Here is a 21,230-nt window from a genome sequence, read left to right on the forward strand (position 1 = left end):
CCGACTGCGCTCCACACACCCAGGTCTATGACCCTGAACTCGCCCAATCCGACTACGCTCTGACTATGCTCCAAAACACCCGGGTCTATGACCCCGAACTTGCCCCATCCGGCTACGCTCCAACTACGCTCCACACACCTAGGTTTGCGACCCCAAACTCGCCCCATTCGGCTACGCTCCAACTACACTCCAAAACACCCGGGTCTGCGACCCTGAACTCACCCCATCAGGATCTATGAGCTCTAGCTCGCCTGATCCCAAACTAACTAAACTAACTACCTCAATTGCGCGGGCCGCACCGAGGCTAGGATCCATGACTCTGACTCACCTGATCCCACAGCGCGCATCGACGCCAGGATCTGCAAGCTCTGTCTCGTTCGATCCCTAAAAAACTAACTGCCTCGCCTGATCCCACGTCACGCATCGACGCCAGGATCCTCGAGCTCTGTCTCACCTGATCCCTAAAAACAACTAACCACCTTGGCTGCACAACGATGCCTTGGTTAAACAACTCCATCTCAACTAAAAAACACGCGCACACGCCCACTAACAAACACCCCCCAGACGGTTATGCTCGAACCACCTAGGGGCTCGAGGGCTACACCCACCGATGAAACAAAAACCTCCCCCACTGACAACATGGAAAACTCCCCAAACGGTTCTACCCGAACTGCCCGGGGGCTCAAGGGCTACACCCGTGGGTGCACTCGCGCGCACCCGCCGTCGAGACAAAAATCCCCTAGATGATTCTGCCCAAATCGCCCGGGGGCTCAGGGGCTCCTGTTGGGTTCATAAACCCGGGGTCCCTCGTAGATGGGCTTCCTCACAAAGGCTTGGCCCAAGCAGACAGTGCGCAACTCATGGGCCAGCCCAAGAGTCTAAAACAATAGGCCAGAAGGGCAGTCCAGTCACCGACCAGAAGGTCTAGCCGAGGAGGAACAACACTCGCTTGTCGACTCTAGCCCACCTCTCCGACCGGAGCGCTCACTTTGGTCTCCAACTGCCTCCGGTCAGTCTCTCTGACCGGAAGGCCTGACAAAGCACTACCTCGGCTCTGACCCCATGTCTCCGACCGGGGTATGCAAAGACCCTGCTCACTGCTCTTCTCCGACTAGCGCAACCAGAGCTGACTAGGACCAACCGACCGGGGACGCCCGCCCAGAAAGGACCAGGGAACGAATAGAGAAAGCAAGGCAAGGTGCTCAAGTCAAACCATGATACCAGGGACCATACCCTGTCACCTGCAGGAATAGTACTCTACAACCGCCCTGACATAAACAGTATTATAGGCGCCGATATTTTTTGCTATAGTATTGTGGGCGTCGTTAACTCCCATACGGTAAGGCCCCCCATATGCCTCTAGGGATCGACAGTGTTGTGGGTGCCGGGATTTACTGTACCGAGTGAACATGGTGAAACTCCTCACATGCCTCTGGGCATCAACAATATATGCAGGTGCCGACATCTGCCATATCCGAAACAAGACAACATAACCTCCCACATACAACCGACATCCAACATTGTTATGGGTGCCTACCATCCTCCTATACCCACCAATGTGGGCAACAAGGCTTAGAAGCATACGAACTCTCTCCCACTCACTTGTAAGGCCATCCCCTTCATCTATAAAAGGGGATGCGCTCTCTCCCAGCATTAAGTGGATTCAAGTTTATACAAGTTAATCTAGATTGATCAAGTTCACTAGCTCACAACCACAGAACAGCCAGGTTTGGACCTCAAGCACATGCTTGAACACTTAGCTCATAGAGGAGCTCCTGTCGCTCTCAGCCCTTTCGACCGGAGCCGATCGGACCTCGTGCACCCCATCTTTCTCCTTCTCGTTTGTAACCCCACTGCAAACTTCGAGCACCTAGGCTCAGGAATAAAGTCACCGACCAACTCAAACTGGACGTAGGGCACGTTGCCTGAACCAGTATAAACCCTGTGTCATTGAGTGCTAGGCCACCTCCGATCACAACGTACGGTAAAACTACAAATATTTACTTGTTGGTCACTTTCTTCACCGACACATGGCTTGCTACTATAGCAACCGACTCTATTGTCATCCATTGAAGGAGAAGACCCCATATGAGCTCTTGAATGATAGAAAACCCAATATTGCATACTTTCGAGTGTTTGGTTGCAAATGCAACATATTGAAGAAAGGCACTAGGTTGAGCAAGTTTGAGAATAAATGTGATGAAGGTTTCTTGCTTGGTTACTCAACTACTAGCAAGGCTTATAGAGTTTGGAATTTGACTAGTGGTACTCTTAAGGAAGTTCATGATGTGGAATTTGATAAAATCAATTGTTTCCAAGAGGAAGATGGGAATCTAGATGATGTGAGAGGTACTCAATTGGTCAATGCAATGAAGAATATGGACATTGGTGATATAAAGCCTAGAGAGGTGATTGTTGTTGAAGATGACAAGAATTAAGTGCTCTCTAACTCAAATGTGCAAGCTAGTGGTTCTCATGATCAAGCTCAAGCAAGTGCTAGTGATGACAAAGTGCAAGATCAACAACACGTGGTTAGTTCATCATCTCAACCAAGTGATCAATCAAATGCAAGCAATCAAGTGCAAGTGCTCTAACCTACCAATGTTGTAAGAGATCATCCATTGGACTCTATAATTGGTGAGATCTCAAAAGGTGTGCAAACAAGATCAAGATTGGCATCATTTTGTGAACATTTCTCATTTGTGTCATCCATTGAACCAAATAAGATTGATGAAGCTTTGTTGGATGTTGATTGGGTCAATGCTATGCATGAAGAGCTAAATAACTTCACAAGAAATCAAGTATGGGAGTTAATTGAGAGACCTAAGGATCATAATGTGATTGGAACCAAATGAGTCTTTCGCAACAAGCAAGATCAAGATAGGAGAGCAGTAAGGAACAAAGCAAGATTAGTGGCTCAAGGTTACACTCAAGTTGAAGGTCTTGACTTTGGAGAAACTTATGCTCCGGTTGCAAGATTGGAAGCAATTAGGATCTTGTTAGCCTATGCTTGTGCCCATAACATCAAGTTGTACCAAATGGATGGAAAGAGTGCATTTCTCAATGGGTACATCAATGAGCTTGTGTGTGTTGAGCAATCTCCCGGTTTTGAAGATGAGAAGAGACCCAACCATGTTTACAAGTTAAAGAAGGCTTTATATGGTTTAAAGCAAGTACCAAGAGCATGGTATGAGAGATTTCCTACTCTCTAAGGGGTTCATTATGGGCAAGGTTGACACCACTCTCTTTACCAAGAAGATTGGTAAAAACTTGTTTGTATTACAAATCCATGTTGATGATATCATATTTGGATCAACCAATCAAGATTTTTATGAGGAGTTTGGAAAGATGATGGCAAGTGAGTTTGAGATGTCCATGATTAGAGAGCTTAGTTACTTCCTTGGTCTTCAAATCAAGCAAATGAAGAATGACATATTTGTGAGTCAAGGCAAGTACATTAAAGACATGCTCAAGAAGTTTGGAATGGATGATGCTAAAGCTTTTAGTACACCAATGGGGACAAATGAAAACTTGGATAGTGATGCTAGTGGCAATATGGTGGATTAAAAGATGTATCGGTCTATGATTGGAAGCCTACTCTATGTGACTGCATCAAGACCAGATGTGATGTTTAGTATGTGCATGTGTGCTAGATTTCAAGCCTCAGCAAGAGAAAGTCATCTGAAGACAACAAAGAGAATATTGAGGTACTTGAAGCATATACAAAATGTTGGATTGTGGTATCCCAAATGAGCAAGATTTGAGTTGATTGGATATTCGGACTCCCAATTATGCGGGCTGCAAAGTTGAGAGAAAGAGCACATCGGGCACAAGTCAACTATTGGAAAGATCACTTGTATCTTGGCCATCAAAGAAGCAAAATAGGGTAGCACTTTCAACCGCCGAAGCGGAGTACATCTTGTCCGGTAGTTGTGCTCAGTTACTTTGGATGAAGGCTACTTTGAGTGACTTTGGAATCAAATTCAAACAAGTGCCATTGCTATGTGACAATGAGAGTGTCATGAAGCTCACCAACAATCTGGTTCAACATTGAAGAACAAAGCACATAGATGTCCGCTGTCATTTCATAAGAGATCACCAACAAAAAGGGGACATATGCATTGAGAGGGTGGGCACCAATGATCAACTTGCCGATATATTCACCAAGCCACTTGATGAGAAGAGGTTTTACAAGCTAAGGAATGAATTGAACATACTTGACTTCTCAAATATGTGTTGATGCACCCTCCATTATATGACATGTCTCTCCTTTGAGCAAAACAAGGTAAAGTTGATTGACATGTCATTCATCCATTGCTAAGGACTTGTTTAGTGCATCTAGTTATTCCTATCATGTCTTATGCTTATTCATGAAATCAAATGAATTTGATCCTTGTATGGTACCACTATTGTTTGTATGCTTGAAATGATCTAGTGGTAGCATATGACATGTTTGTGGGCTTGTGAACCTAGTGTTTGATCTAGAAAATGAGCTATAAGTGTTTAACTCCACATGGTGCATGATAACCCTTATTTGGAGGTGTGAAGAAGCTTGCCCTTGGATCAAACCGAGTTAAATATCTTTTACAAGTGATCTAGATTGAACCAAATTTGGAAAATGATCATCACTTCACATGTGTAGCACCCGGTTTTAAGGACAAACCAGATACACACCATATGTGAGCCCAGGAAGTCAAATATCACATATAGCTACAAATAAGGGTAATATCAATTGACAATGCTCAATATGTAATGTACTTAGTATAGAGAATATAACCTCAGAGTATAGACAGCGGAAAGACAACTTTGATCTTCAGGCAAAGACTCCAAATCCACAGGGACAACTGACTGGCTGATCACAAGCCTAATTTCTCCAAACTCTAGCAATCCGGTACCCATCCAAAATTTTCATCCAAATATTTGAAAAATAAAGCAAGCGTAAGTACATGTCGTACTCAACAAATATAACATGGGGTTCATGAGGCTCAAAAGGCTGACACTGGTTAACTGTGATTAGCTTTTAATAAGTCATCTTTTAGCAATTGGGTGGCAACAAGTTTATTCACAAGCCCATATAAACACATGATTAGGTAAACATGAATAATGAATAGCATAAACAATAATCATTAGTGAGCATCTTTATCATTAGTATCATCAGTGTTCATCATCTATTCCATAAATGTTCCAAGGCCACTCGTGACCATGAGCACGGCTGATATACCAGTTTTACACTCTACAGAGGTTGTACACTTTCACCACGAGTCGTGTTACCCATATGCCCGGGTTTGCAACTCCCAAAACACTTCTAAGGTGAGCAGGCAGGGTACACTATGAAGCTTTTCCATAGTCATTCTAATAAGGAGCAGTCACTAAGGATTCCATCTCCCAAGTGTTATGGAGTCATCTCCAAAAGTGGCACTGATACACGTAGCATAGTACACACCTTGGGGATGAGGCCCATACCCGGCCCGGTATGCCCCTCTTGCCCTTTCGGTAAACTGCTACAAACTAGAAAGAGCAAGGTACTAGACTAAGACCAGAGCCATGTAGTCCTCATGGTTGTACTGTAAGTCCTGGGTTGTCACTTAAAGATAAGTCTTTATGGAGAGAAACTAGAGCATCCTAAGAAAAGGCCCAATGCTCTAGCCCCCTTGTTTCCATGTTGCTAAAAAGCATCTTTTAATATCATGTTGCATGTATCTTTAATTGTATTCTTTAATCAACATTAGTTAAAGCAAACTGAGCATACTACCCACATGCAAAACCCATAGGTATATCAAGGATAGGATAATCAATATCAAGATAGGTAGACTCCAAGCAATTCATTAACACATGCACATGAATTGAGATTGCATTAAAGTGAATAGGTAACAAGGAGCCTCATATTATACTTGCCTTAAAACACCGATCCTTCGGTAAGCTTTAATCTTCAATGTTCTTCTTCTTCTTCTTCTTGATCACCACGTATATCTCAGCGACTGGACGAAATCATAAAGCACCACACAAGCATCCATACAATCATACACGAAAAAAACAATAGATCTAAATTAGAACAGTATACCAATCATAGAAAAATAAGTGAAAGAGTTTGAAATACGATTCTACGCATCGCTACGAACACACAAACACGAGAGGCATGCTAACCGGAACTACGATTAAAAAGATACATCTACCGATAGATTTACTATATATATGGAAAAGAAAACTATAGGCTTCATTTATTTTAACTATATAGAAGCTTATTGAATTAAGTCAAATTTAGATTTGAATTATAAAACTAAAATAAAACAAATCATATTTTATTTACAAAACCCAGTTACATAATTATTAATCAATATATGATCTAAACTATGAAATTTCATAAATAGTGATATGATAAACATTGTTACTAACGCGTAGATCTTGTTGCTATGAATCTAATGCAACTTGAATGGGTCAATTCGGATCTAAAACGCAGAAGATATGATTTAAACAAGATTTCCATTAATAAAATAATAGATTAAATCTAACCTCAAATTTTAAAAGTTGAAAACATATCTAACAGTAGTATGAACATGTAGATTATGAAATTACAAACCTAATGCAAGTTGAACGGATCAAATCAGAGTTAAAATAGAGAAATTATGGCTAAAACAAAATCAGTGACAAATATGTAAATAAGTGAAAACGTATTTTCAATCTAACCGAAACAAAGTACGCTTTCAAAAGAAGAAAATGGACTCAGGAAAAATGTTTTGGACTGCGGGTTCAATTATTGAAAAGCGCGGGGACTCTTTAGTAAAACAGCCACGCGAAGGGGTAAGTTCTATTCCTAGCCCTTGATCTAGATTTGGACGGCCAGGATCAAAACAAGAAGAGAGAGGGAGGAGGCTGCCATTGGAACAGTAGCCGGCGCGGTGGCACCATGGCCGGAACGGCGCTTCCAGACGGTTTCGGTGATTCCAACCACGAAACTTCACGGGAAAAAATACGAGGAGCAGGAGGGAGACACTTAGAACTCGATGGAGGTACATGTTGAAACAGTTGAGGGACGGTGACGGCGACACACATGATTTGGCAGCTGATGCAGGTTCGGCGATGGTGCAAAGTTTGCTCGAGGCGAGGCGGTGCGAGGGTTGGCTACCCCAGCTCGGGCAGGGGCGACGCTTGCTATGGGGTTGGACGCGGCGGGCACGGGCATCCAATATTTAAGGGGTAGAGCGGCTTGGGCAGCACGGCTTAGGACGGCAGTGTAGCGGATACGGAGTCGTACGGCTTCGGCGGGGATGGAGTTTGGCTTGGACATGATGCGAGGAAGATGGCTCCGACATGTGGGCCAATGGGGTCAGCGAGAGGGAGGGTGGAACGTGTGCACGAGAGATGGGCCGACGCGCGCTGGGCCAAAGGGAGGGAAACGGCCGAGCTAGGCCGAGCGGGTTGGGCTGCAGTCCTACGGAGCTAAGCGGGCCACACGGGAAAAGAAAAGAAAAGATGGCTGCTGGGCTGAAACAGAGAGAGAAGGAGAGAGGAGTAAAGAAACTCTTTTGCCCATTTTCTTTTTTTTTCAATCTAAATGCAAATATGATCCTTCATCAAATTCAAATAGAATTTTGAATATGCTTTTCAATTCAAATAAAAATGAGAAATTTTGGTTAGTTGTCAAAAATAAATTTTTACAACTTTTGAAATGCTTTGATTTCCTAATTTTCTTTTCTTTTACTTCAAAGCCATTTTTAATTTCTTTCCAAAAGCAATTTAAGCCATTTCAAATTTTCAATCAAAGCCACTCAACCAAATGCATCAAATGCAAGGGCATGTATGCACAAACATGTTGCTAAACCTTATGATGAATTTTAATTTAATAAAAAGTTTTATTTTCCTATATTTCATGAGCACAAAATTCAGAAATAAATCCTTTTAAACCTATTTTTTTAAAAGAGGCAAATTTTAGGGTGTTACAACATGGTTTTGCCCCAACCTATCTAAAAATTTGAGCTCACCTTTTATGCTAATTGTTGACAAAGGGGGAGAGAAATTCACAAAGATAGTAAGAGACAGGGAGCAAACAAATGAAATGACATTGTAAGAGGATCAATTAAAATTTGAAGCACATAAGTAGGGAGCAAGCTCATAAACTTGTATGTTGCATTTGTATGTGCATTACATATGTTTGCTTGCATGCACAAGTTCTAAAATTCCCTATCTATGCTTGTGTGGTGTATGCTAGATTATAGAATATGATTGATGAAATGAAAACTAGCATGCATAGGATGATAGTTAGATATGCCTTGTTTGTTTTACAAGTGGTACTAGAGCCTTGCTTATAATATTGATCTCATGAGGTATCTAGTGTTTATGTTGTGCAAGAGCTATCTAAGTAACCATGGTGCTAAGGATGGTGTTCAAATGGCAACTCCGATTAGTATCACGCTTCAAAGGTCCATTCTTTACACCTTAGCATCATTTGGTAGCTATTACTCTCCCAAACTTCAAATCCATGCATATGTGCAAGCTTTCAAATCCAAACACTTAGCACATATGTAGAGGGAGCTAATACTACAAATTTGGGTTGATGAAACTTGTCCATAACCTTTACACATGATAATATGCTTGGGCAACCAACATGAATCCAAAAATGATTTAATTGAATATCTTTGTCAATAGGTTGTCATCAATTACAAAAAATGGGAGATTGAAAGCCCTAGTTTGGTTTTGGATAATTGATGAAACCTATGTACTAATGTTTGTCATGAGTTATGATATGAGCTAGGTTGGTGCAAATCCAAGTATGGAGCATGGTGGCACTCATATGGTGATGTTGATCACATGAAATGATGAAAATGGCCACATGTGATGATGATCAAGTGCTCAACTTGGAAAAAAGAAAGAGAAAAATAAAACCCTTTCGAGATCAAGGCAAAGGTATAAATAGGGGTTTTGTTTTGGTGATCAAGACACTATAGAGAGTGTGATCACATTTAGAATAGATGGTCATACTATTAAGAGGGGTTCTTAACTAGACAATTCGGTCATCTAGTGTCACTAGGTGTTGGACTTCATGCATTGCATTTAGGCCTAGTGCACATCGGAGAGCAGGCAAAAATATTTATCAAAAATGTTTTGAGAAATGCTAACTTGTCTCTAACATGTTTTGAGAAAACACTTTGAGAGTTAGGGGGAGTAGCTTGAGTTGACGTTGATCGAATCACGCAAAAGTTTGCAACTCGGTGAGCTAGTGGAGATGCCTGGGTGGCACCGTCACACCCTATCTGGTGGCACTGCCACCCCTAGGGTGTTGCCCACCTGGGCTCAGTAGAGAAGGGCTGAGAGCGGCTGGTTTGGGGTGGTCATTGGACACACTGGTGTACACCGCCTCGGGCGTGGTGGTGCATCGCCTGGTCACCGCCACTGGGTGTCCGATGCCACCACTGTTTTTCTCTTGAGACGAGCACAAGCAAGGGAGGTCACCGCCATGGGCACGGCGGTGCACCGCCCCTTTTATCCAGAGAGCAGGGTAAACCAGAGGCTCGGCTGGGTGGTCACCGCCACCCTCATGGCGGTGCCACCGCCACCCTGTCCGGTGCTCCCATTGGAATTCGACCATTGGACGGCACCGCCACGCTGTCCGGTGCCCCCATTGGAATTCGACCATTGGATGGCACCGCCACCCTGTCTGGTACCAGTCACCGCCCTATCCGGTGCCCTCACAAAAAGCAGCTCCAAGGGTAACAGCTCTATTTGCTTGTGTGGCTATAAATAGAGGGTGTGGCTGGCCTTGGCTACTCTCTTGGCACCTCTTACACTTATGCACACCCTTTGGAAGTAGAGCAACACACTCCACTCACTTGTTCACTTGATTTCATCATCTTTAGCGAGATTGGAGAGCCTCTAGTGCGTTGCATTGAGTTGCATCATCTTGTGGCACTAGTTGGGTGATTTGGGCTGGTTGTGAGCTTATTACTCTTGGTGTTTACCAACATCTAGATGGCCCGATGATTGGAGGATCATTGTGCGGAGTTGGTGATTGTCTCCGGCCTCGATCGGTTGCTTATGAGGGGTCTTGTGCCTTCCCGGTGGAGCGCCAAAGGCAACTCTAGTAAATTACTCGTGTTATTGAGCTACCTCACTTGTGGGTAGGTCTTGCCATGTCCAATTATGTGGACGAGGTTTGTGTAACACCTCTTAGCCACTGAACCACCAAGTGTTGGTCGACACAATGGGTACTAGTGTGCCGGCAAGCACGTAAACCTCGGGAGAAAAATCTTGTGTCTGTTGTGTGATTGGATTTCTTCTGGTGATTGGATTGTCTACATCTTGTGATTGGTTCATTCCTCGACAAGGCAGTATAATCACCCTACTCACTTCTTTATATTCCTTGCAAACTAGTTGTCAAGCTCTTTAGTGTAGTTAGTCTTTGACATCTTATTAGTTTGGTTAGTGTGGCTCTTTAGTTAGTCTTTGAGAGCACACTAGCTTAGTGAGTTGTGACATAGCTTGTTGTGTGTGCTAGTGATCATAGTAACTAGAATTGTTGGAATAGGTGGCTTGCAACCCTTGTAGAGCTAGAGCAAAATTATATTACACCGTTTGTTATACTAATCAATTACTCTAGTGCCTTGTAGAGATCATAAATAGGCTATTCACTCCCCTCTCGTCATATTAGGACTTTTCACTAGGGATGCACGTGTCCTGCTGGGCTGGCAGGATGAAGAGGCCCGAAGGCCATTTATTGGCCCATGCCCAGGTTTAGGCCTGTTAGCCTTTGCCGAGCTAAGCTAGGTCGAATTTATTTTCTGGGCCTAATAAGTTTCTCTCTTTTCAGTGCATTTCAATAAGTCTTCTCATTTTATTTACTGCACTGTTTAAGTATATTTAGCAAATGTATAAGACTAAGAATTAGCAAATGAATATAAGTTAACTACGCTACGAAAAATTATGATATGTCCTCTGGTTAAATTAGAACCAATGGGAAAATTTAATCTGAGAATTATTTACTTAAGTGTGCCAATGGTTAAGTTATAGTTTATATATAAAACTAAGACTAAGTTTAATTATTAAGTGGATTTATTTAAGTTTTTTCATAAGTATATATATGAATAAGTTTTATTTTCTAAGTATAATATATATTCCCACCATAAGTTTAAGTTCTTTTCTCCGATTAAGTTGGAACCAATGGGAAAATTTAGTTGCAGAAATTAAAGTTCATATTAAGTGTGGGCATATTTAAACTAAGTTTAAATAATGGGCTATTTAAGTTATTAAAAAATGCATAAGTATTCTTCTTTCCCTAATTCTAAGCATTTATTTATTCTCTAGTTTTTACTCATAATTAAAATGTTTGTAACTAAGTTTTGGGCTTTATTTAAGTTGCTTTCATAGTTATATTTAGACCAAAGTTGTTTATAGCTATTGATTGTCACAATTTTATTGCCCACTAATATTTTGGCTATATTATCCTAAGCTACTTTTTCATAAGGCCTTTCTTGGGCATAACATAAAGCTTTTGGACATTCTTAAGGAAGGCTATAAGAAATATTTAAGACCCTTTTAGGATTACACTAAGACTAAATTTAATAGCCTCATTATTAAATTAAGTTATTTTTACACTTCTGCAATCAAGTATATGTTGACCAGTTACTCCGATAAGTTATTACTTGCAAGAGACCTGATAAGTTATATGATTGTTTTTGTGTCTTGTGGTTGTATTATGACCACCGTTGTTTATAGTCACTTGTCATTTAATTAATCTGAAGTTGCAATCTCAAGCATTTATCAACATGGTCACTAAGTTGCTTCTCTTTAATCAAAATGGAACCAACGGGGAGTTTTGGTTAGAGAGCATATGTCTCTAATTAAGATGGAACCAACGAGAAATCTTGGTTGGAGACATAAGACTTGGCGTATAGATACTTTCTGCCCAACGGTGATTGTATTCATGTGTCATCTATTTTAAGTACATTTTTTCTTTTAATTGTATTATTGACATGTTATTGATCTGATCAGTGTAGGATTAATACCATGTTGAACTCTTAATTTAGTTCTTTTGTATTTAAGATTATGTATCTCTATTGTTAAGCGCAACCATAAGTTTGAGTTGCTTTATATGTATCGTGACAAAGAATAAAGTAAGATTATTGTCTTAAGTTTAAGTGCAAAGATTATGCACATAATTAAGCACTTATTAGAAAAGTTTAAGTTCTTATCATAAAAAGTTTCATGATGGTAAGGATCAGGGGGAGCAATTCCTTTGATCAATTGCTTAAGTTTGAAGTATTAAGATTAAGCTCAAAAGAAATGTGCATGCTAAAAGATAAAATAACCTGATGAAGTGGTTTTAATATAAGACTTTGAAATGTGCCACGGTTGTTTGGTTCACATTTCGAGGGGTAGATTGGAGTTTTCACAATAATCCATTTCATTAGGTGATCCTTTAAGTCAATAAGGTAATAATAAGTTAAGCACTTTTAAGTATCATAAGTTAAATTCTTTTAAGCATTCATTCATTTTGAAGATAATATAAAGTCCTGATGGAGTCAAAACAATGGCCTGTTATGGGTCCACATAACCGAAGTGACTTTAAAGGGAAAAGATAATAAGCTCTCCATAATAAAGTAAGAAAATCATAAGTGGTTATTGTTTACCATTTATTTTATAATCACAATAAGATAAGCAGAGGTATAAAGTTAATCATTTTATTTTATCTTGTTGACTATAAGTAAAGGAATAGAGATATTACATAAGTTTGTCTTGGTGATGTCTCTTATACTTATTTAAATACTAAGAATCACCAAGATGGGTCCATAAAAAAGGAGTATTTGAAATTATTCCATAAGTTGAAAAATTAGTCATACTCCAATTTAAGGGCGATAAGCTTTTCTCATTAGATATACGCTGACATAAGCATTACATATAAGTACTATAATTAAGTCATAAGTATTATAAGTAAGCTATAAATATTATGACTAAGTTATTACACGCCCTTAAAGCTAATGACCGGGATTCTTGGCAAACATAGTCTAGGAATGGACCCTTGGAAGGTTATAAAGCATTCTTGCTTTTATGCATATAAAAGTATTACATGCTCATGACTAAGAAGTCTAGTAACCACTAAGTTATGGGTTACTATGACATTAATCTTCTTTTGCAAGATGTGTTGATATTAAGAATTTCACATAAGTATTTATCAACAATCTTGTCAGGGGGAGCCATACTGTGGAATGGCTTCAACCTATCTTTAAAGTATAAGTTCTAATGTTAAACTAAGTTATAGCATGTTTAGTTAATATAAGTTAAGTTTATATTAGTTTATTAAGAATAAAGTTATCCTTATAAGTTATTTTTAGCATAAGATATTCATCCCGGAATATATTATACATAAGAAGTGCAGCTTTATTTTGGTTCGAGTAACATGTCAAGAGATTTTTGCCAAACCAAATATAGTGTGAAACACCAACCCAGAATCAAAGTTAATTATAAAAGTTTAAGATGTCGGTGCTCACTATGTAAGTTTAGAGCTTTAAGTGTTTAAGTTTAAGTGTTGATCACCATATTCAATTTAAGTTTTTCCACCATAGGCCTACCTTAAGTTGCCGGCATTAAGATTATTGGTAGCCTACCATATGGGATAAGATTGAGATCTCAAAATTGTGATTCTGGAAGTATAAATAATTCTCTGTATGTGCACAAAGGTATAAGTGAAAACAAACTGCATAATAGGATCATAAAGAGGCCATCATAAGACTAAGAATGAACTATTTTGAGACATGAATGGTGCGCTATAGTGGCGGGATTCATCAGTACTTAATTGACTGTTGCAATCGTTTTATCTTGGTGCATTGTTCTATTGAAAGAGTGGTTTAAAATACATAGTGTTATCTACCCATAAGTTCTCTCTAATAAGTGTAAGTGATTGTTCTATTTAATATAGGGTGGTCTACTACATATGCTTGATCTAATGGTGCTTAATTGCCTGTTATGATTTTTCATCTTAGTACACTACTCTATTGAGAATTGGACTAATAATAAAATTGAATGTTGGAATGATGTCGGCTTAGTCAAAGACTGACCGAGTCATTAGGGACTAATAGTCCGTTAATAGTTCCATGATCGGGGGCCCACCCTAATAACTGACTAATGGGCCTGGTCCCAGGCCACACCAAGCTATATAAGATGGAGGCATCTCTGTGATTAGTGATGATGGTAATTAGCTCTAATTAACCTAAGACCTACCGATCAAGGTGAGCTCGGGAGTGGTCCTGAAGACCCGGATCCAGCCACCAGCCACTCAGTGCCGGCGTCTCTCTCGTCCTCGTCGCCCAGGCCCATTGGAGAAGGAGATCGACGTCATGCCTGCTACTCGAGCAGGCACGTGGACTTCAGCGGCTCTAATGAGCACCTCCGATTAAGGTCAGTACAATTAAGTCTAATTAATTACTAAAGTACAATTAAGTCTAATTAATTACTAAGTGCGGATTAGGTGTTCACCGGATTAGGCTAATTAACATCCTATGAATCATAAGTTCTAACACTTATATGCTATATAAAGGCCAGGACATTTGCCAGATACTCCACTAGACTTAGCGAGAGAGAGTGTGTCAGATAGTGTGCAAAATGTCATCGTCCTTATCTATCCCTTTCATCAGGTTCCATCGTCCATGCCTCTCAACAACAGGAAATAAAAAACCCAATCTCACCATTGCCCAACTCGTTAGTGGTGTAGGCGGCAGCAAATCGAAGGTGAAGGATAGGGGAGAAGGACGCCAAGCAGGTATACGGCTTCTCACCTCCTGATTTTTACTTCTGGGCATTGGATTTAGCATTTTTTGTTTATGTATATTTCGAGTTCAAAATCAGCTCGATCTGCTTAAAAATGTGGCATAATTGTTAGTCTTCTCTTTCCTAAAATGGTTCGAATGAAATGGATAATGTTCTTTTTTAGAACTGTAGCTCTCCGGTGAGGAAGAAGAGCAACAGAGTCTGATTCCTTGGTTCTTAGAACAGTGCTCTCCGGCTCATTTTGTTGATTCGTCCGAGAGTAAATGTTTTGTTGTTGAACCTATTGAAAATTTCTCGCCCATTCCTTGGTTCCAAACCGGCAATGACGTTAGGAAAATGGACGAACAAGGGTCCTATGAAATTCGTATGAAAAAACTCTGTTCCAAACTGCAGGGTCGTCTTGAGAAGGCTGGATCCAGAACGCGCTTTTGGTTCCCGCCGTTTTATAAATGCCTCCGATCCCCTCTCCTCTAGCGCCCACACCGATCCTTTCTCATTTCTCCTCTCTGCTGCCGCACCACGCCACGCCACGCCAATAATCCCTAGCGAGCCGCCGCCGGCAGGAGCATTAGAGCCACCGTCCATGGCCACGGAGCATGGTCTTCCTCCTGGCTACCGTTTCGTGCCCACTGACGAGGAGGTGGTCGAGCTTTGCCTGCTCCCTCGCATCCAGGACCAGCCCCTCCTGCCGAACGACATCATCGAGGACGATCCGCTAAGCGCGCCGCCGTGGGCTCTCCTCGAGAAGCACGGGCGGAAGCACCTGGCCTTCTTCTTCGCGGCGTGTCAGGCCATGAACGCCAAGGGCAACCGCCAGAAGCGAACCTGCGTGGGACATGGGACCTGGCAAGGGCAGGGCAAGAGGAAGCGCCAGCAGGAGGAAGAAGGGCAGGAGGTCAAGAAGAAGCTGCGCGTGCGCGTGCACGGCAGCGCCGAGAAGATCGAGATCGAGTGGGACAAGTACGGGCTCAACTTCCAGGAGCACGGTGTCAAGGGCAGCACGGGCTGGGTCATGCACGAGTACTCCATCACCGCCCCGCCCGAGCTCGCGCGGTCGCCGGTGAGGGTGTACTGCATCCGCTTCAGTGGCCACGGCAAGAACACCAAGAAGAACAGCAGGGATGCGCAGCATAGGGGCGACGACGACGAGTTCGAGGACGAGGAGGAAGTGGATGATGAAGCAGCAGGAGCAATCGCCACCGCTACCTGGAGTGCCGCGGAGGAAGACGCTGCCCTGCTCGTCGAAGAGTACCTCACTGCTTTCCCTGCGGTGGCGGTGGATGTTGTCAGCGCCAATCCCGCTGATGTGGAGGACGCAGGAGCAGGCTATGATCAGGACTTGCCCACGTTGGTGGATGACGACAGTTTCGACTACATGAACTCTTTGCCTGACCTGTTGACTTCTCGCAATGAGCCGATGCTGCCGGACGACGCATGATCAAACACGCCGTAGATCGATTTAGCTCCTTAACTTGTTGTAGCTCGAGATAGCGAATTGCTGTATCTTTTGATTTTGTGCGTTGGTGGATTCTTCCATTCCTGCGTAGGAACTGCCTTTTTTATGAAACAGCGTTTCTGCTGCCCTGTTAGTACTAGTTTAACCTTCTTGACTTGTCTTAACGACGAAATGATGTCATATTTTGTGATCATTGGTGAGTGTGGACGATTCCAAAATCTGCTTGTGTCTCTGCTATTGTTTTGTTACTATTTTTCAGTTCTACATATATACGATGAATGATACTGAAAGAACCCGAATTTTTTGTGTTTTTTTTTTTGCCTTTTTTTAAAAGTTTTTCACAAATCTACCCTTGAAGGCATGCTTTCAAAATATAGACCCTCATCTTGACGCCGTTGTTATTGGCGCCGAGCTTACACATTTCGGCGCCAGGTTATTTGGCGCCAAGGTCTTGGGGCGACGCAGACGTGGTGATGACATGGCAGCCACCTCGGCACCGAGATCATTGGCGTCGAGCTTAGCGCCAAGATCTATGGCGCCGAGGTGGTGTTTTAAACCAGCGCCCAACCTTCCTGGCCGAGGCTTCTTCCTTTTCTTTCTCCTCCCTCGGGTTTTTGCTCTCCCCACTTTGCGCTACCTCACGAATCGGCATATTGGACCTTGGAAATTTTGATTTGATCCGTAGATCTTCGAGAGTAAGGTATCCTCGGTCCCCTCCTAGTTTTTTTTTTCGCATCGATTCAGTATAAATTAGTCATATTTTTCGGTCATCATTACTTAAGGTTTCATACAATTTTTAATATTTGTATTATAAACCGTAGGATGGGCGTGAAAAAGTTAGCAAACCAAGATAACCTCAGCGCATGTTGTTATATTATGGACTCATTGTTGTGCATCAAATGGAAAACCCTAGGTTTAGGGTTTAATGTTAATTGCTTTCAATTTTTAGAACGAAATTGGTTGAATTGTAGTTATGGCCGGATGACCGGAAATGCCTTCGACCCATTGCCTCTGCCTAGTGGTGTTCCAGTGCCCATGTGCTGTTGCGGCTTGTCGGCACAGGGCGGGCGCGGCGGGGCGGCGCGCGGTCGGGAGGGAGATAGAGAGCTGAGAGAGAACGGGAGAGAAAGGGAGGAAGAGAGAAAGGAAGGGTTGAGGCCCACCTATAAGGCTAGCATGGCGCCATAGATCGCCAAGCTCGGCGCCAAGATCTATGGCGCCGTGCTAGCTGCCACGTCTGCGTCGACGTCTACGTGTCACCAAGACCTAGGCGCCAATTTTACTGGCACCGAGACGTGTAAGCTCGGCGCCGAGATGAGGGTCTAAATTGTGAAAGCATACCTCTAGGGGCAGATTTGTGAAAAACTTTTTTTAAAAAGGGTCAAAAAAATAAAAAAATTCGGCAAAAAGAACCATGATAAATGTTGCAGAAGGTGAGAATTACTATGAAGTTGCGCACTCCGTTGCATTACTAAGTAACTCCAACAAAATAAATAATCGGTTGGCTTCCCATGTTTAAGCATAACGGATTATCGAGATTCAGCCTTGTTCACTCCCAATTCCCACAGTTGACTAAACTAGCTTGATGACTGAGCACGAACCCAACTTAACCCAAAGACGCCAGGCTTCTTCCAGACCGGGCCTGAACCAAAGTAAAAAAAAAATGATCTATCGATCTACCTAGTGCGAGCAGCGACTCCTGGTCCAAAGGGACCAGGCTTTTCCCAGGCCAAGCCGTATTCATATATGTCTGCAATTGAATAGAATCACAGGCAGACATTCAACGTTGCAAGCACCCAAGCATGCCGCACATGATTTGCTTTGCAAAATGCCTAAAATCGATGCTCCAGCAAAACTACAGTTGACAATAACAAAATAAGTTGCTTTGCAATTAGTCCATTTACACAAGAGAAGCTTTGCCAAAAAGCTTCCGGGATTTAGAGTTCAAAATGACCAAAGTAGCGTGCCTGTTTTCTCTTTATAAATCTTGATATGGTAGAGACGTCGCCTTGAATGATTATCTGGCCATCTTCCATATAAATGGCACCATCTGCATATTTCAGCTCTTCCAACCGATGAGTCACCCATAACGCAGCAACCTCCCCATCAGCAGCCACAGAGTTCCTCACTGCCTTTATCACGCCTATCTGCAGTTGCAGCAAACGGAGGTCAGAGTGCAGAACTGAACAGTCACTCACGTCTATCACAGCCAGCAAAATGACTTAGGAACACAAAAGTTTTACCAGAGCATTTGCCATAAAACGTTACAGTGCACGTTAGACAAAACTAATATAAGGCGGCACGATGATAAGCTCCAACGAATGGAAAAGAAATTCACAGAATCATACAAACCAGAGTATGAAGGAGATTCGTACCTGGTCATGTTCATCTAAGAATGTGGTCAGTTCATCCAGCAATAATACTTTGGATGCTTCAGCTAACGCCCCAGCAATTGCAACTCTCTGTTTCTGCCCACCACTCAGAGTTTGGATTGGCCTCTGTTTGAATGCAGGTTTATGAACATTATGAAGACATTAGATTATGCTCCGAAAGCTGGATTTTAGCTGCCTACCTGAGAGTAGCTCAACATCCCAATAGCATCCAAAGATTTTGATACCCTTAACCTGACCTCATCTAATGGAAGTTTGAGCTTACCAAGACCAAATGCTACATCAGATTCCACTGTAGGCATCACAACCTGCATCCAAAGGACAGAACTGAGAAAACCACAGTTCTTCCATATAAAGACATGGTACAAAGACGGGCACATGGACAGTCTGGGGCTGCAGTTCTTGGCTTGACGGCCAGGTGGAAGCTTTCGTAATGCTAGAACTTGTTTGATTCCAATGTGTGCATTTGAGTTGTGAACATAAATGTATGATTTGCCAAAAAAAAAAGGAAGATCACAAAGTTCATGGTTTAGTAGATAGTGAGTTAGATTTGATTCAACATGACTCCTGTAAATGTGATGTCCCCAACAAAGAAGGCTACTAAGGAACACAGAACTAGATGCACAAGTGATGGCACCTTTTCTCTAGCATGGAACAAGAATATTATAATCAGATTGCATGACATGACTCACCTGAAAACTAAGCTCCGTGTGCATTTAAGTGGATATTGTGTGAATTTGGAGCTCCAGCAGGATATGCATGGAAGAGCTTTTGTGACAAATTGTCCGTGTCTATGACATAGTTCATATATTGAGCCACATGATTAAATGTATAATTGCAAGCATCAATTTATATCGTTTAACCAAAGACATTATTTACTCGTCCAATACAAAGTAAAATAGCCAATAGCTGCTCAGAGTTTAACACATATGCTGATACAGGTTACACTGAAACTGAATTCAATAGATGCTATGTGAGTTAATTGTGTTGGCATACTACAGATTCCACTTAAAATATATCGTGAAACCTGACAATAAACCAGTTAGAAAACTATTAAAGAAAGAGAAGTTTTACCACCTGGTGATCAGGATTCTGGAAGACATAGCTGCATGGTCTGTTTATATACACTGTACCAGCCGATGGATTTAGAAAACCTGCTAAAACCTAGAAAAACATGTTGTTGGCATTTATTCCCAGTGACAGTGATGATAAATGAATAAATAAATTTTCAAAGGTCTGTTACCGAGTAATCAGAAATGAGCACAATGCATGTAGCTAACAACTTTACAAGGGCAAGTAGATAAAACAAATTCATGCTTGTTTCTTCCATATGAATGTAACAGTTACTAGATTCTTTTTTATAATTAAGTAACAAACTATATTCTGGCCCAAAAAACAACGGGTGCAAATTAACTCTGCCTACTGTCATTTGTTGCTCCAGTGCTCAACCCTTTTCTTGCTTTGTGATGATGCACCACACCACAAAAGAGATACAGAATTGACATTCATGGCATCTGTACAAAGGTTTTATTAGATTTTCTTATTGGCTTTTAATGTGGACTTTCTATTGATCCCAGATAGAAACTGAAAATTTTGTCGAGCAATATGTAGTTGCATCAGTACACTAAATGACATGCACATTCACAAGTCACCAAAACCTTTCCTGAGAATTTTGGGTCCCCCGAAGGTACAAAGGCTTGCTTGAACATTTCCATGAAGTTCAACTACCCCTTCTCCCCACAAATCTGTGCTCGCAACTCCCGAGGTTCAGAGGTTGAGGGGATGGACCTCGATTCTATCCAGATTGTATCCTATTTTCATTTCTAATCGAAAAATCAACCAAACACTGCCGGACATAATTGACAGTATCTAACTCATATCAACCAAGTAAATTGGGCACTACACACAGCAGGAAACTATTTCTTCGTTTCAAATTGGAGGAAACATAGGCATTCCACGTTTTACTGTCGAATGCAGATAACAAAGGTGCTAAACCAATCGCTTAAGGCAAGCACCAGTCTGAGGAATTCAGTTCCGATTTCAATTCTCAGGCCTGCACGAATAAAGTGGGAGAGAAAAACACGAGATGCTGCCTCCTAGTTCAGAAGAGGAACCTTCAGCAGGGTGGACTTGCCGCAGCCGTTGGGGCCGAGGAGCATCCAGAGCTTCCCGGGCGGGACAAGGAGGGAGCATCCCTTAAGCACCGGCAACACCCTGCCCCGCCGCGTGGTCACCGAGAGCCCGACGTCGCGGCACTCGATGGCGGGCGCGGCTGGAGGAGGGAAGGTCGAGGCGCACACCGCTAAGCTTCGACGAGAGGGAGAGTCCAGGGTGTGATGAACGGTGGTGGAGGAGGAGGACACGGAGGGACAGCACCGGAGGGGGCCGACGCCGCCGGCGAGGCCGTGCGCCATCTCGGCGAGCTAAGAAGTAAGAAGAGAGGCAGGACTAGTTTCTGGACCGGTGCTCTACATGGATAGGTGTCGGCCATGGTTATAACAATATGGGCCCGATCTGTCATGGCTTCGTGCACGGATGGGCCGCGCCAATGATCGCTTTCCTAATTAGTAGAAGACAAATTCCTACTTCCACTCAAAAAAAGAAAGAGAGACAAATTCCTACTGCCGTTC

General features: G+C 42.3%; 2 protein-coding genes across 3 annotated transcripts; one reads left to right on the forward strand and one right to left on the reverse strand.

Annotated features, from left to right (window-relative positions):
• The first annotated feature begins 14,203 nt into the window (after positions 1-14,203).
• On the forward strand, positions 14,204-16,436 carry LOC136450607 (NAC domain-containing protein 83-like). The gene is made up of 2 exons (XM_066451138.1): positions 14,204-14,385; positions 14,622-16,436. Exon 2 carries the CDS (start codon positions 15,338-15,340, stop codon positions 16,190-16,192), a length of 855 nt encoding a protein of 284 aa, XP_066307235.1. The 5' UTR covers positions 14,204-14,385; positions 14,622-15,337; the 3' UTR covers positions 16,193-16,436.
• Positions 16,437-18,025: 1,589 nt separating this feature from the next.
• LOC136450608 (ABC transporter I family member 10-like) lies at positions 18,026-21,083 on the reverse strand. Of its 2 annotated transcripts, XM_066451139.1 has the most exons (5): positions 20,715-21,083; positions 19,678-19,764; positions 18,783-18,908; positions 18,586-18,708; positions 18,026-18,357 (listed from the first exon to the last, which is right to left on the reverse strand). In XM_066451139.1, the coding sequence occupies exons 1-5, from the start codon at positions 21,012-21,014 to the stop codon at positions 18,148-18,150; spliced, it is 846 nt and encodes a 281-aa protein (XP_066307236.1). In that variant the 5' UTR covers positions 21,015-21,083; the 3' UTR covers positions 18,026-18,147. The 2 variants fall into 2 exon arrangements, with proteins under 2 accessions (XP_066307236.1, XP_066307237.1); XM_066451140.1 differs by lacking the exon at positions 19,678-19,764.
• Positions 21,084-21,230: the final 147 nt, after the last annotated feature.

Source organism: Miscanthus floridulus, chromosome 5, assembly GCF_019320115.1.
Source record: "Miscanthus floridulus cultivar M001 chromosome 5, ASM1932011v1, whole genome shotgun sequence".
Classification (NCBI taxonomy): Eukaryota; Viridiplantae; Streptophyta; class Magnoliopsida; order Poales; family Poaceae; genus Miscanthus; species Miscanthus floridulus.

Coding starts and splice junctions, on each gene's coding strand:
- LOC136450607 (XM_066451138.1), top strand. CDS start 15,338: ATGGCCACGGAGCATGGTCTTCCTCCTGGCTACCGTTTCGTGCCCACT.
- LOC136450608 (XM_066451139.1), bottom strand. CDS start 21,014: ATGGCGCACGGCCTCGCCGGCGGCGTCGGCCCCCTCCGGTGCTGTCCC. Junction 18,909..19,677: donor TCCAGAATCCTGATCACCAG/GTGGTAAAACTT, acceptor CTTTGGATGCAG/GTTGTGATGCCTACAGTGGA. Junction 18,709..18,782: donor GGATGTTGAGCTACTCTCAG/GTAGGCAGCTAA, acceptor GCATTCAAACAG/AGGCCAATCCAAACTCTGAG.